Raw genomic sequence first — 16,037 nt, forward strand, 5'->3', positions numbered from 1 at the left:
TCTGAGAACGGACAAAAATGACTTAGATTTGACTGACAGGCTGTCCTGAATTTTGGATGTAGGGATCTGAAGCCAAAGAAAACCGAATCTTGCAGGTGGCATCAACCTGGTTCCTTGCTCAAACAAGCAGAAGTAACCATGACTGTCCTCTCTGAATGATACTGGTCATTTTAGGATGAAGGCAAAGGGCGTATGCCTGTTGACAAGAGTATTGAAAGCAGCTGGTTTACTATTGCGGAAATGGAAATCAAGGCTAACCTGCAGGGGCTGGAGATTAAGGCATTACAAAACACAAAGTGGCTAATATCCTATGGTCTCAGCCATGGTCAGTAAGAGCACTGTCACCTCTGAGTCAGTTTAATTCAATTATGTCCCCTTTGAGCATACCACCTAAGCTTGCACTTCAGTACAGTGCTGAGGGAGAGCTACACTGTCAGAGGAGCTTATCTTTTGAATGAGTCATTAAACTAAGACTCCTTCTGCCCTCTCAAGTGATTCCAAAAGATTCCATGGCACCTTTCATGAATGAGCAGGGGTGTTCTCCCTTGTGACCTGGCCAATATTTATCCCTCATCTAGCATAATTGAAATAGATAATTTGGTCATTTATCTCGCTGTTGATTGTAGGAGTTTGCTATGTGCAAATTGGCTGTTGTATATCCTACATTTCAATAAAAAAACTTTCTATAATGCATTTTGAAACATCCTGAGCTGATGAAAGGTGCAAGTTACTTATTTCTTTACCCTGAGTATTATATGTGACTTGAATTTACTTCATAATACAGTATGGAAGGTGCATTGCCCTGCTCCAGTATTGCTGCTCTTTGGCTGACCTTATTCACAGGCACCTGGAACCAGTAACTAGTCAGTGATTGTTGCTCCAGCTTTAACTGCTGCAGCAGAACAGGCTTTTAAAGTGTTCCCTTTGTGCCAATACTAGTGTTACATTAACTTTGCATTGCTAAAACAGGAACTTTTCCATTATTGCAAGAGTAGTACATGGTGGTAATTCTGCAATGTCACATGTCTCATCAACACTGGGAATTACACAAAGCTGCTTTAATCTCGTTTAGTACAAGAGCTGGAACAAGTAGGTTGAGGGCAGGGCGCTCAGTGTGCGACAACTGCAGCACGTGATAGATTTTATTCACAGTTCAAACATATCAAGTAGATTGGATGCTGCTTCTACCGTTCATGGAGTGTGGGCCTTGCTGGCTGGGCCAGCATTTATTGCCCATCCCTAATTGCGTTTGAGAAGGTGGTGGTGAGCTGCCTTCTTGAACCGCTGCAGTCCATGGACTGTTACAGATGGGCGGACATGGTTACAACAGTGTCCTACAGTAAGAAGTGAGGTATTGTGGATGGTTTCTCACAGATCTGAAGGAAGAACTGACTTAGGGCTGAAATTCACGTTCGAGCCCACCCTGCGCTTATGTAAAATTCGACATGCTGACGTCAGTCGCCAACCACCCCACCCCGTCATCATGCCAGTCTCCGATAGTACGGAAGTTGGCTGGAATCAGCAGCCCACCCGGCATTTTTGAAAAACTAATTAACAAGCCATTAAGCTTGTTAACAACCCAATCACCCAACCCAATTTTATGTTGCCTGGTGGATTTTTCAAGCGTCAGATCTAAGAAAGTTTGGGAGTCTTTTACACGGTTAAACGAGGTGGCACAAGGGTGACGGACAAGGCTTGTCACCGGGACAGCGGCTGAATATATCAGCAGGTACTGCTGAGGAACGTGGTGGCACTTGTATGACCTTTAATGACATTTTAAAAAATATTTTACTTGCCTTCAAAATGATCACTAAAGACTGTTTCTGAGAGCGGGGGGGTACTTTACAATTCTAGTCACGACTGCAGCATTAACCCTCTGCTGCAGTGTGTACTGCCTGGCAATGTCGATCCTCAGAACCCTCACACCAAGCGGTTATTCACGTTACAATGTGAGAGCAGCTGCAACAAAAATTCAACACTATTATTTGTCATATCAACTCAATATGAACAACAGTTCTGTTGAAGGGTCATGAGGACTCGAAACGTCAACTTTGTTCTTCTCCGCCGATGCTGCCAGACCTGCTGAGTTTTTCCAGGTATTTCTGTTTTTGTTTTGGATTTCCAGCATCTGCAGTTTTTTGTTTTTACCACTGAAACTAAAGATCTGTTAGATGTGCAGCAATGCCTATAGAGGCAGTAGCTGCTTTTATGTTGGCTTCTAAGGGTTGCTGGAAAGATTTTAAACACGATCTTTCCAACTGCTGGTCTTAGCAGATCAGGACTCTTACCTTGGGGTTGTGGTTGACTGCTCATTTTTATATTCCTTTATGGCCTTGTCCCAGTTGCTATAACCTCCACCGGCCCAACAACAGCACAACTCACTCCTGATATCTCTGTCTTTCTGAGTCCAGCCTCTTCTGCACCCCATCTTTGCTCCACCATTGGAGACTGGTGCCTTTAGCTGCCTAGGCCCACCCTCTGAAATTTCCTTCGCTGTGTCTCTCTACCTCTCTTGCCTCCTTAAAACCCACTTTTTTGATCAACACCTCCTAATGTTTCCTTTGACACAACATTCGTTTTTTTTTTGATTATGCCTCTGTGAAGTGACTTGTGTTGAAGAAGAGACATGCTATTGAAGGTTTTCATCTTGCACTCATCAGGACAGCTATGCAAGATAAACCAACCGTAAAGGGAACAACAATATATATTGTATGAGAAACTGATTGGTTCACAAGTGGACCCTGATTGGTAGAGGCATTGCCATGTAGAATGCAGCAGAGAACAGTTAACTGCCAAGCTTTTGTTCCAAATTCGAAAGCATGTCCCTTTTTTCAGCAAGTTCTGTACTACCAAACGACTAAGTGTTTTACGATGTTAAAGATGCTACATAACTCCATGATGTTGTTGCAGCTTGCTGTTCATTTTTGTTGTTGCATATCACCATCCCAGGTTATGGTGACTGACTAGCCTCAGTCTTTACAAAGGAAGAAGATGCTACCCAGGCCGAGGTGAGAGAGGAGATAACTGGTGCACTAGAATAATTTACAGTTGAGGAGGAGGTGGTGTTGGAAAGGCTATCTTTACTTAAAATAGATAAGGTTGCAGGACTGGATGAGATGCACCCATGGGTGCTGAGGGAAGTGAGAATGGAAATTGCAGAGGCGTTATTGATATTCTTCCTGTCTTCTTAGACACAGGGGGAGGTGCCAGAGGACTGGAGAATTGTGAATTTTACACCCTTGTTCAAAAAGGGATGCAAGGACAAAGCTGGCAACTACAGACCTCAGTAGCAGGGAAACTTCTGAAAACTATAGTTTGGGATTAAAATCAATAGTCACTTAGAAAAGTGCAGGATAATTAAGGAAATCCAGCATGGATTCATTAAGGGAAAATCATGTTTAACAAACTTACGGAATTTTTGGAGGAGGTAACAGAGAAGGTTGATATGGGAAATGCTGTTGATGTGGTGTAAATAATTTCCAAAAGGCATTTGATACAGTGCTGCACAACAGACTTGAGAGCAAAGCTCTAGCTCATGGAATGAAAGTGAAAGTAGGCGCTTCGATAAGAAATTGGCTGAGTGACAGGAAACAGAGAGTAATGATAAATGGCTGTTTTTCAGGTTGGAGGAAGGTTTGTAGTGGAGTGCCTCAGGGGTCAGTGTTAAGACCCTTGCTCTTCCTAGTACATATTAATGACCTAGACTGTGGTGTGCAGAGCATGATTTCAAAATTTGCAGATGATATGAAGATGGGGAAATGTTGTCAACTGTAATGAGGATAGCCCTGAACTTCAAAAGGACACAGACATGTTGGTGGATTGGGCAGACAAGTGGCAGATTCATTTCAATGCAGAGAAGTGTGAGGTGATCCATTTTGGCAAGATGAATATGGAGAGATAGTATAAAATAAAGGGAGAGCCTCTAAAGGAGGTACAGAAACAGAGGGACCTCAGTGTATACGTGCAAAAGTCATTGACGATGGCAGGGCATGTTGAGAGAGCAGTTAATAAAGCTTATAGTATCTTAGGCTTTACTAATAGGGGCATTGAGTACACGAGTAAGGAGGTCATGTTGAACTTGTATAAGACACTAGCTAGGCCTCATTTGGAGTACTGTGTCCAGTTCTGGGTGTCATACTTGAGGAAGGCTGTGAAGGCATTGGAGAGAGTACAGAGGGGATTCACAAGAATGAGGATAGATTGGAAGGGTTGGGACTGTTTTCCCTGGAGAAAAGGAGGCTGAGATGAGACTCGATAGAGGTATTCAAGATCCTGCGAGGTGTAGACAGGGTAAATAGTGAGAAACTGTTCCCACTCAAGAGAGCATTGAGAACTAGAGGGCACAGATTCAAAATAATTGGCAAAAGGAGTAGAAGTGATGTGAGGAAAATTTTTTTCACCCAGAGGATGGTTGGAGTCTGGAACAAACCTCCTGAAAGGGTGGTGGAGGCAAGTTTGATCGAGTTATTAGAAAGGTAATTGGATTACTACCTGAAAATAAATAATGAGCAAGGTTACGGGGATAAGGCAGGTGGAATGCACTTTCAGGGAGCCAGTGCAGACTCGATGGGCCGAAGTGCCTCCTTCTACACTGTAAAGCCTCTGTGATCCTGTGATTGTCGTAAAGTGTGTTTACACTCCTGTAGATGCAGTGTCACTAAACTGCATATTTGAAACTAAATTGTACTGTGTCCTCAGTACATAATTTTGTCTCATAATTTTCAAAGATCTCAAAATAATCTAATGATTTTGGAGACAAGCGGAAGTCACGAGATATACAAGCCAGTTCCTTTCTCGAGGATCAACCTCACATACCCGCATTCGGCAATCAGAAGAAACGGGGAGAATTTAAAAAAAAAACTCATTTAATTTAAATTTAAAATTCAAAACTCAACATTTCTAGTATGTATTATCGTTCACAGCACAACTAGAAAAACGTTCTTGCTCAGCTGCAAAATAAACAATTTTGACTTGTCATCATGCATAATACACACCCTAATTTCTAGATCAATTGTGCATTATATTCAGGAAAGTGTGGTATTCTCAGCAATGTCTGTATCCCTAGTTACCTTCCATCTTTGGAATGAAATTCCTCTGCTGTCCAATGTAATGTATTTTTTTTCCACATATTAGTCAGAAATATCATTATCTTAATGAATTTGTGAGGTCAAATTTTCCTGTCCTGACGTGGGGCTGAAACACTTCGGGCAGGCTTTAAATATGACGGGTGGGATCCCAATCTGGGATTTGTGCCCCCATTCCCAGCACCAGAAATTTTCATTAGCACAGGATAAGGAGGTGGGTAGTCAGCCTTTTTACAGGGGTTCCGACATTGTTGGCACCTGGGAAGTGGGCATTTCCAACCTTTCACAATTTTGAAGGAACAGGGCGGACTTTGGAGACAGCATGAATCACACCAACATAGGGGTGTTGTAAACCATGAGGGAACCATGGTTTGGAGTTGAGAACCATATGGAAGATCATTATAAAAGGTGTTTCCTACCTCATATGTCATAATGAAATGCTATAGCATAAGTTATGTCTGGTTTTATCTTAGTGAATGATCACAATGATTTGTTTTGAAATGGTAAATGACCATTAAATAATGTGGTTGCCAAGTTGTTGCCTCTGACAACAGGCAAACTTTCAAAGGAAAGAACAGCATTGTAAAAGTGGAAATGTCTTCAGATGCATGAGAGTACATTTTCTACTCATTAAAGTGCTATTCTGCATTGTAAACTATTGGGATCCAGTCTGATTGAGTGAAATGTCTCCATTGCTTAATTTTTTCCCCCCCCCGAAGTTCAACTCAGCCATCTGTTTGACTGTTTCATAGCTTTGCCAGATGGCTGAGCTTCTGGCTGTATTAGGATGCTTGAATTGATTCTGCTCTGCAACTTGTTTATACAGTTGTTCAGTGGAATGTCATTATGCGTGTTTGATTGACTTCCAACCCATTAATGGATTCTGCTCAGCAGTATTTATTGAGACAGCTGTAAAGGACAATATGGTTTTGTTTATTTTGATAGATTTATGAGCTTTTAAGAGAATAATGCTTTAAAGTGGCTTTTCAAGTAACATGTGTGTATTTTGACATATTTATGAGATTTTCTTCAAACACTTCCAAATGTTATTATAGGGCTTGTGAGTTCTGTTTATAGTGGATACTGGGTGAGTGAGTTAGGTGAGGTATTTGGGTGTGTGAGGCATTTATGGGGGGGGTGGGGGGGTGAGGGGGATTAGGGGGAATTGGAGGGTGAAGGGGTGAGGTGGAGTATGGGTGTGAGGGGAGTATGGGGGTTGAGTAGGGTGAGGAGGATATGGGGTGGTGAGGGGACATGGGAAGTATGGGAGATTGAGGGAGATGAGGTTATGGGTAGGGGATGAGGGGCATGGGGGTGAGGATTAGGGGGCCTCACACTCATCTCCAGAACTGGGCCAATATCCCAGTGAACAGAGGCAGGCCTTCTAAACTAGATGTCTCGGCATTGGCCTGATTCCATCTCCGCCTGGGGCCTGCTGCCAGAGGTGGCATCTCTGCTGGATGAAAACAGACTTGGCAGGCACTGTCTGTTAGGAGGCGGGATTGCGAAATCAGGAAATCTCCCCGACTCCAGCCTCCTGCCTGATGATAATCTGGCCTGTTATGTATGCTGTGTTTCATTATAATGCTAAAATCAGAGGATGTAAAGTACATTTTAATAATTATCATTAAAGACAAAAGCTAATTTAAAATATTTGTAAAGACTCCATTATGGCTTTTTATCCAACATAAGATTAATGTTTAATTTAATATACAATGATTCTTAAAAAAATCAAGTGTAAATTTTTCACATTCGCACAGTTGGATCCAATCTAATTTCTCGACAGTTGGTTCTCTTCAGCAACATTAGGCCATTGGCCTTGGAGGATTTGTGACTCGATGTCTCACAGTGTCCTGTATTACATAGTTCCATTCAGGGAGATCATAGTGACATTCTGGATGTCCTCTGTGTGGATCCTGGCCCAGTCAGGATAAGTCGACAGTTCGAACACGTGCAGACCCCATGTGTTTATAGCCAGCAAGAGTAGGAGGATGCCCAAAATGTTCATGACGACCCCAGATTTTACCTGCATAGACAAATCCATTCAATCAATAGCACGTTCAGTAGATTAAGGAACGTTGAGAGAAGTGTAGGCTGCTGATAAGATTATTAAAACTAAAACCAGAACGAGAGAAGTGCAGTTGCAAATTTCCGCATGCCTCTCTGGCTCACTCCTGGTGGCTATGTTGCCACATCAGCAAGTGTCTGGTTGCAGGGACAGAGATTGCTCTTTGGTACCCCAAACATGGTCCCTTATGTCAAAGGGTTAGTAAAATAAACCATTTTCCTTTGTTCCTTTCTGACCAGAATGAAATGAAGTGCAAAAGGTGTGAGCAGGCCATAGTACTGTACAATCTAATTATTACAGCTACAGATATATCAAAGAAAGTCTTGGGGGTGGTGGGGAGGAGAGGGAAATTTTACAGCCCCCCCCCCCCCCCCCCACCCCACCCCACTGGCATGTAAAATAAAGCCGGTGGCCACTCTACCACAACCCCCCCCACCCCCCCCAACCCCGGTCCACCCCCTCCTCCCCCGGTTCACCACAAGTGTTTTCTGGCTACGTTTTGGTTAAGAAAACTATGAGAGGTGTTCTACCCCAGAATTGCTCTTTCTTCAAAAGTAAATGCCCCACGAAGTCACTTCATTTGGAAAAGATCATTCAGTCGTGGCCTGGACATTAAATCACATGAAATTTAGTGTTCTGAGTGCGTCACACAGCACTTTTAAAAGGTCATTCGCAACGTGGTGAATGCAACACAAGTCTGTTAATTGTTCATCTGCCTTGTAAAGTTTAGTTAGTGTTAATACCAGCCACTAAGATGGCTAAACATTTTTTTTATTCATTCATGGGGTGTGGGCATCACTGGCTAGGCCAGCATGTATTGCCCATTCCTAATTACCCCTGAGGAGGTGGTGGTGAGCTGCCCTCTTGAACCGCTGCAGGCCTGGCATTGTCAGAATACCCAGGGTGCTGTTACAAAGGGGGTACCAGGATTTTGAGCCAGCGACAGTGAAGGAATGGGGATACACTTCCAAGTCAGGATGGTGTGAGACTCGGAGGGGAAATTGCAGGTGGTGGTGTCCCCAAGCATCCGCTGCCCCTTGTCCTTCCAGGTGGCAGAGGTTGCGGGTTAGGAAGGTACTGTTGATGGAGCCTCGATAAGTTGCAGCAGCGCATCTTGCAGATGGTACACACTGCTGCCACCATGCACCAGTGTTGGAGGGAGTGAATGTTTAAGGTCGTGGGTGGGGTGTCATCATTAAAGGGATCATTTGGGACAAAAATAGAAGTTTGTAAAGCATTTTTAAGCTGCAGTATCTTAATAAAATTGCTTGCAACTGATGTGTACATAAAATATTGCATATTGCAGCAAAGCAGAAAAAAGGAGCCAAAGGACAATCAAAATGACTAATAGACGAAATAGAAATAATTAATAATTGGAAGACTAACACAAAGACAGTTAGAGGAAAACAGACACACAAATTATATTATTCCTGAGCAACATCACGAGCATCGGCTAGTATTGGGGGGAGGTGGTGCTGTAGTGGTAATGTACCTGGACCAGCAATCCAAAGACCCAGGCTAATGCTCTGGGGTCTTGGGTTCAAGTCCCAACACAGCAGTGTGGAATTTAAATTCACATAATACATATGCAATTAAAAAAGCTAGTCTTGGTGATAGTGACCATGAAACCATTGTAAATCGTCATAAAAACCCATCTGGTTCACTAATGCCCTTTAGGGACAGAAACGGCCTCCCTACTCCAGATTCACAGTAATGTGGTTGACTCTTAAATGGCCTAGCAAGCCACTCAGCTGTATCACAATCATGAGGAAAGTCTATAAGGAATGGAACCAGATGGACCAGCTGAAATCGACCTAGGTACCGGAAACGACAACGGCAAACTCAGCCCTGTCAACCCTGCAAAGTCCTCTTTATCGACATCTGGGTGCTTGTGCCAAAATTTGGAGAGCTGTCCCACAGACTAGTCAAGCACCAGCCTGACATAATCAACCTCACGGAATCATACCTTACAGACAATGTCCCAGACACCACCATCACCATCCCTGGGTATGTCCTGTCCCGCTGGTAGGACAGATCCAGTAGATATGGCGGCACGGTGGTATACAGTCGGGAGGGAGTTGCCCTGGGAGTCTTCAACATCGGTTCTGGACCCCATGAAGTCTCGTGGCATCAGGTCAAACATGGACAAGGAAACCTGCTGATTACCACGTACCGCCCTCCCTCAGCTGATGAATCAGTGCTCCTCCATGTTGAACATCACTTGGAAGAAGCACTGAGGGTGGAAAGGGTGCAGAATGGACTCTGGGTGGGGGACTTCAATGTCCATCACCAAGAGTGGCTGAGTAGCACCACTACTGACTGAACTGGCTGAGTCCTAAAGGATGTAGCTGCTAGACTGGGTCAGTGGCAGGTGGTGAGGGAACCAAGAGAGAAAAATATACTTGATTTCATCCTCACCAACCTGCTTGCCGCAGATGCATCTGCCCATGACAGTGTCGGTAGGAGTGACCACCGCACAGTCAATGTGGAGGTGAAGACCTGGCTTCACATGGAGGGTATCCTCCATTGTGTTGTGTGGCACTACCACCGTGCTAAATGGGTTAGATTTCAAACAGATCTGTCAACACAAGTCTGGGCATCCATGAGGCGCTGTGGGCCATCAGCAGCAGCAGAATTGTACTCAACCACAATCTGTACCCTCATGGCCCATCAAATCCCCCACTCTACCATCACCACAAAGCCAGGGGATCAACCCTGGTTCAATGAAGAGTGCAGGAGCGCATGCCAGGAGCAGCACCAGGCATACCTAAAAATAAAGTGTCAACCTAGTGAAGCTACAACACAGGACTACTTGCATGCCAAACAGCATAAACAGCAAGTGATAAATAGAGCTAAGCGATTCCACAACCAACGGATCAGATCTAAGCTCTGTAGTCCTGCCACATCCATTCGTGAATGGCTGTAGACAATTAAACAACTCACTGGAGGAGGAGATTCCACAAATATCTCCATCCTCAATGATGGGGGATCCCAGTACATCAGTGTGAAAGGTAAGGCTGAAGCATTCTCAACAATTCTCGGCCTGAATTGCTGAGTGGATGATCCATCTTGGCCTCTTCCAGGAGGTCCCCAGCAATACAATGCCAGTCTTCAGTCAATTCGATTCACTCCACGTCATACCAAGGAAAAGCTGAGGGCACTGGATACTGCAAAGGCTACGGGCCCTGACAATATTCCGGCAATAGCACTGAAGACTTGTGCTCCAGAACCTGCCGCACCCCTAGCCAAGCTGTTCTAGTATACCTACAACACTGGCATCTACCCAAAAATGTGGAAAATTGTCCAGGCATGGACAAATCCAACCCGGCCAATTACCGCCCCATCAGTCTACTCTCGATCATCAGTAAAGTAATGGAAGGGGCCATCAACAGTGCTATCAAGTGGCACTTGCTTGGCAACACCCTGCTCACTGACGTCCAGTTTGGGTTCTGCCAGGGCCACTCAGCTTCTGACCTCATTACAGCCTTGGTTGAAATATGGACAGAGGAGCTGAACTCCCGAGGTGAGGTGAGAGTGACTGTCCTTGATATCATGGCAGCATTTGACTGAGTGTGGCATCATGGAGCCCTAGCGAAACTGGAGTCAATGGGAATCAAGGGGAAAACTCTGCTGGTTGGAGTCATACCCAGCACAAAGGAAGACAGTTGTGGTTGTGGAGGTCAATCATCTCAGCCCCAGAACATCACTGCAGGAGTTCCTCAGGGTGGTGTCCTCGTCCCAGCCATCTTCAGCTGCTTCATCAATGACCCTCCTTCCATCATAAGGTCAGAAGTGGGGATGTTCGCTGATGTTTGCACAATGTTCTGCACCATTTGTGACTCCTCAGATACTGAAGCAGTCCATGTCCAAATGCAATAAGCACTGGACAATATCCAGGCTTGGGCTGACAAGTGGCAAGTAACATTCGCGGCAAGTGCCAGGCAAGGACCATCTCCAACAACAGAGAATCCAACCATCGCCCCTTGATGTTCAATGGCATTACCATCACTGAATCCTCCACTATCAACATCCTGGGGGTTACCATTGGCCAGAAACTGAACTGGACTAGTCATATAAATACTGTGGCTACAAGAGCAGGTCAGAGGCTAGTAATCATGGAACGAGTAATCCACCTCCTGACTCTCCAAAGCCAGTCCAAAAGCCACAAGTTAGGAGAGTGATGGAATACTCCCCACTTGCCTGGATGAGTGCAGCTCCCACAACACTCAAGAAGCTGGACACCATCCAGGACAAAGCAGCCCGCTTGATTAGCACCACATCCACAAACATTCACTCCCTCCACCACCAATGCACAGTTGCAGCAGTGTGTACCATCTACAAGATGCACTGGAGGAACTCATCAAGCCTCCTTAGATGGCACCTTCCAAACCCACGACCATTACCATCTTGAAGCACAAGGGCAGTAGACACTTGGGAACACCACCACCTGGAAGTTCGCCTCCAAGCTACTCACCGCCCTGACTGGGAAATATGTCGCCATTCCTTCACTGTCGCTGGGTCAAAAACCTGGAACTCCCTCCCTAACAGCTCTGTGAGTGCACCTACACCACATGGACTGCAGCGGTTCAAGAAGGCAGCTCACCACCATCTTCTCAAGGGCAATTAGCAATGGACTAGCCAGCGATGCCCACATCCCATAAATGAATTTTTTAAAAAAATGAAATGTCAAATGCAATTTAACACAGAGAAGTGTGGTGTGATAAATTTTAGGTGGAAGAATGAGGAGAGGCAACATAAATTAACCGGCACAATTTTATAGAGGGTGCATGTACACAATTCTATTGGTGGTTAAAAAATCTGTCTCAAGAAGCATACTGGATCCTTGGCTTTATAAACTGAAGCACAGAGTACAGCAGCAAGGGAGTTATGTTACATTTTTATGTATCACTGGTTAGGCCCCAGTTAGAATACTTTTGGAAGGATGCCAAGGCCTTAGAGACAGTGTAGAGGAGATTTACGAGAACAGTATGAGGGATATGGGACTTCAGTTATCTGGATAGACTAGTTCTCCTTTAGAGCAGGGAGGGATGAGAGATGTTTTAATAGTTCAAAACCATGAAGGGTTTTTAGAAAATAAAGAGGAACTACTTCTAGTGGTGGAAGGGTCAGTGATCCGTGGACACGAATTGCCAAAAGAATAAGAGGTGCCATGAGGAGAATTCTTTTTACACAGGGATCTGTGATGATTTGGAATGCACTGCTTGAAAAGGTGGAAGGAGAAGATTAATAATAACCTTCAAAAAGGAATTGGAATAAATACTTGAAGGGGAAAAAACTCCAGGGCTATGAAGGAAGTGCAATGGAATGGGCCTAAATGATCGCCCTTTCAAAGGCGGGCACAAGGGACCAGATGCTCTCCTTCTGTCCTGTATCATTCTATGAGCCTAAGCAATCCCAATAGTCTTTAACCCAAGCACCAACTGAATGTTTCCATGAAGCTATTCAATCAAACTGGCTCCAGAATCATTAACACAACAATTCAACCATTAATAAAAAAGCTAAGATACCTGACTTAAGAAAGTTATAATAATCCAGGCAGCTGCTTTTGCCAATTAAAGGGCTGCCATCTTGATTCGCATTTAGAATCCATGAAGTAACTTGATTTTTCACCATTATCAGCAAAATGTACTTTTTGCAAGCCTACCCTCTGCAAACCGGCCAGTTTCTCACACAGCTAAATAGATCCAGGGAAGTATAGAAATGGGGAGGGTTAGCTATTCAGGATGAAATGTCTTAAATGACTCCTACAAAAAAGAAGAAACATTTTTTTCACAAGCTAAGAAGGCCTCCTTGCAACTCAAAGCAGTCCGATGGATATCAGCTAGCAATTGGTCATTTTTGAAGCTGTGTTCAAGCGTCACTGTTCAAAAAATAAGCTCTGATGCTGAAAATCCTCATCCATATCACATGCTGCGCAAGTGAGAAAATGAAATTGAAGGCAAATGAAGAGGAGTTTAGCATTGCTGAAGCCGAGATCCTAAAATATAATGAAACGAGAGGTTCTCCAGGTAAAACAAAGACAGAGGATGCAGACGATTATCAATTGTCCCAATCACCAATTTCTCTCCAGCAAACCGACCATTGTTGAAACCAAATATGCAATTATTTCCATGGGGAGGGAGACCCAAATTTTCCAGTTGATTTACACCCATCCTGTCAGATCTCCTGCTCACAAGATAGGTACAACTCACTTGTGCCAGAAACATCATCCAAAAATGGGCAGGAATAACCAAATAAGATATGGCAGAGTGAAACCAACTCACATTCACCCTGTAGGGTACCAGTACAGCACGTTAATATATACAAGCACACCTTGTAAGTGTTCAGGATATATGGGAACAGCCTTGCTTTAAATGAAAGCCATTCTTTCATGAACCAACATTATCCTTCTTGGGCTTTCTTCAAGCCAACAGGTCACAATGAGGAACGCACTCATTGTAGGAAAGGGCAGTGTAGTTACAAAACCCCCATTCATCTCAATAGTGGCTGTTCAATGGCGCATCACTGATTTCAATTTTATGAATTGAGGTTCAAGGCTATGTATTTCAAACCTGTTCTTCAACTCAGGAATGCTACGTACCATATCGCTGACCTTTAGAAAGCCCGTAGCAAAAGCAATTGAGTTTGGCGGTGTTGATATTGGAAGCATGAAAGCATAGGAAGCTGCAACGGTTGCAGGGATCATCAGAAAGAGAGGATTCACCCTCAACTGCACAGCCTGTAAGAAATAATAAGTAAATGGATAAGATGCTGTCCTTGCAGGCTAACGGATATCAATCCTACTGGCAATAGAGAAACTACATTAATGGTAGATAAAAATCCCACCTCTGCTAACTGATTCCGGGGCTGAAATTTTACGAGGCCTTCGCGGACAGGCTTGGAGAGGGGTAGGCTGGCAAAATGGCTTGGGATGGTGTCAGGTGGCATGCCCGATGTCTTCCTGCCACCATGCCAGTTTGCCAGTGCTGGGAATGGTGGCAGATAGTCCGCCTGTCGGACTGGAGCCCAAGTGAGCCACTTTAGTGGCTGATCAAGGACCTCTTCCTCCTCCACTGGCATTTTACCAGCAGCAGGAGGGGCATTCCACCGCATGGGGAGACAGCCAGCTAAACTCTGGGTGGCTTCTTAGCGGGCTCTGGAGGTGGCGGGACCTTAATCTTTGGGTACTTTCTGGTCCACGTACGGGCCACCAGCAGCACTTGCTGCCCTATGGCAATGGTGGCACCTGCCCTCAGTGGCCTCTACCCCTTCGTCGGGGCCTGTCTGACTGGCCCCAGTGCCCCCAGACCCCACCTACTGGGTTGTGATTGAGTACGTACATTGCTGCATCCTCTTCCTCCAGGTGCAGTCCCAGCATTGGCCTCTGATCCTGGTGGCACTCCTGAGGCTGTTGAGCTGTGGCCCTCTGATTGGGTGTGGGCCGCTGTCCTTAATAGGATGGCAGGCCCAGCGGCAGCCACTGAATTCACCGCCACCTGTAAAATTTGGCCCTGGATCCCATCACTAGCCAATGTTGCCCACCCCCTCCCCCACCACCCCTCCTCCACCACCCCTCCTCCACCACCCCTCCTCCACCACCCCTCCTCCACCACCCCTCCTCCACCACCCCTCCTCCACCACCCCTCCTCCACCACCCCTCCTCCACCACCCCTCCTCCACCACCCCTCCTCCACCACCCCTCCTCCACCACCCCTCCTCCACCACCCCTCCTCCACCACCCCTCCTCCACCACCCCTCCTCCACCACCCCTCCTCCACCACCCCTCCCCCAGCTTTCGGCCCCAGAGCACCTCCAAAAAAATCCCAGGAACTAAAAGAAAAATTGCGAGTAATGCATGTAAGATTCAATACAACAACAACAACAACATGCATCTATACGGTGCCTTTACCGTGGTAAAACCTCCCAAGTTGCTTCACAGGAGTGTTATCCAGTAAATTTGACACCAAGCCACACAAGTAGATACTAGGTCAGATGACCAAAAGCTTGGTTTATAGAGGCAGGGTTTTAAGTAGATTTTTAAAGGATGAGAGGCACAGCGATCGAGAGAGGTTCAGAGAGGGATTCCAGAGCTCAGAGCAACTGAAGGCAGTGCAGCTAAATAGTGTAGTGTTGAAAATCAGGGATGCACAAGACTCCAGAATTGGAGGTAAGCAGGAATCTTGGGGGTCAAGGGTGAGAGATTGTAGGACTGAAAGGGATTACGGAGGTGTTTGAAAATTCAAGATAAGGATTTTAAATTTGAAGCATCGCCAATCTGGGAACCAGTGTTGGTCAGTGAGCACAGTCAATTTAAAATTATAATTTTTATCAATGGTTTATTTGGGTATGTAGAGGAGCCCACCCAGTGTCATGGTCAATACTTAGCCATCAACCAGCATCACTAAACAGGTTATTTGGTCATTGCTGTGTGTGGAACCTTGCTGTGCGCAAATTGGCTGTTGTGTTTCTTACACTACACAACCTTCCAAAATTACTTCATTGGCTGGAAAGTACTTTGAGGCATTCTAAGGTCATGAAACGTGCTACAGAAATGCAAGCTTTTCCTTTCTCCTTCCTTCTCTTTCAAGGAACTTACCAATTCTGACACAACTGGTAACATTATTACAATCGTGGCAGTGTTGCTGGCAAACTCGGTGAAACATGTGATCAGCAAGCAGATCAGGATGATAGCTGTGGTGGGCTTGATGTTCACCAATGGCTGAAGCTGGCTGCCGAACCAGGTGGACAGGCCTGAAGCCTGGAAAACAAAGACACTGTCAAATTGGATGAGCAAGGTTTAAGTTCTATTTTCATTTGAAAAGAACTGGGCATCCTGGAAAAAGCACAGAAACCAAAATTGTGAAGTTGTAACGTTTGGAAAGAAA

General features: G+C 45.1%; 1 protein-coding gene across 1 annotated transcript in view; it reads right to left on the minus strand.

The window, feature by feature from the left end:
* Positions 1 to 4,855: 4,855 nt before the first annotated feature.
* Positions 4,856 to 16,037, minus strand: part of slc13a3 (solute carrier family 13 member 3) — a 41,488-nt gene continuing 30,306 nt past the window's right edge. Inside the window, exons 11-13 of the mRNA XM_078554967.1 lie at positions 15,749 to 15,910; positions 13,754 to 13,891; positions 4,856 to 7,110 (exon numbers count right to left, since the gene is read on the minus strand). Coding sequence (XP_078411093.1) covers positions 6,943 to 7,110; positions 13,754 to 13,891; positions 15,749 to 15,910 — 468 coding nt within the window. The 3' untranslated portion in view covers positions 4,856 to 6,942. The remainder of the gene's footprint in view (positions 7,111 to 13,753; positions 13,892 to 15,748; positions 15,911 to 16,037) is intronic.

This window comes from Cetorhinus maximus, chromosome 13, assembly GCF_964194155.1.
Source record: "Cetorhinus maximus chromosome 13, sCetMax3.hap1.1, whole genome shotgun sequence".
NCBI classification, from domain to species: Eukaryota; Metazoa; Chordata; class Chondrichthyes; order Lamniformes; family Cetorhinidae; genus Cetorhinus; species Cetorhinus maximus.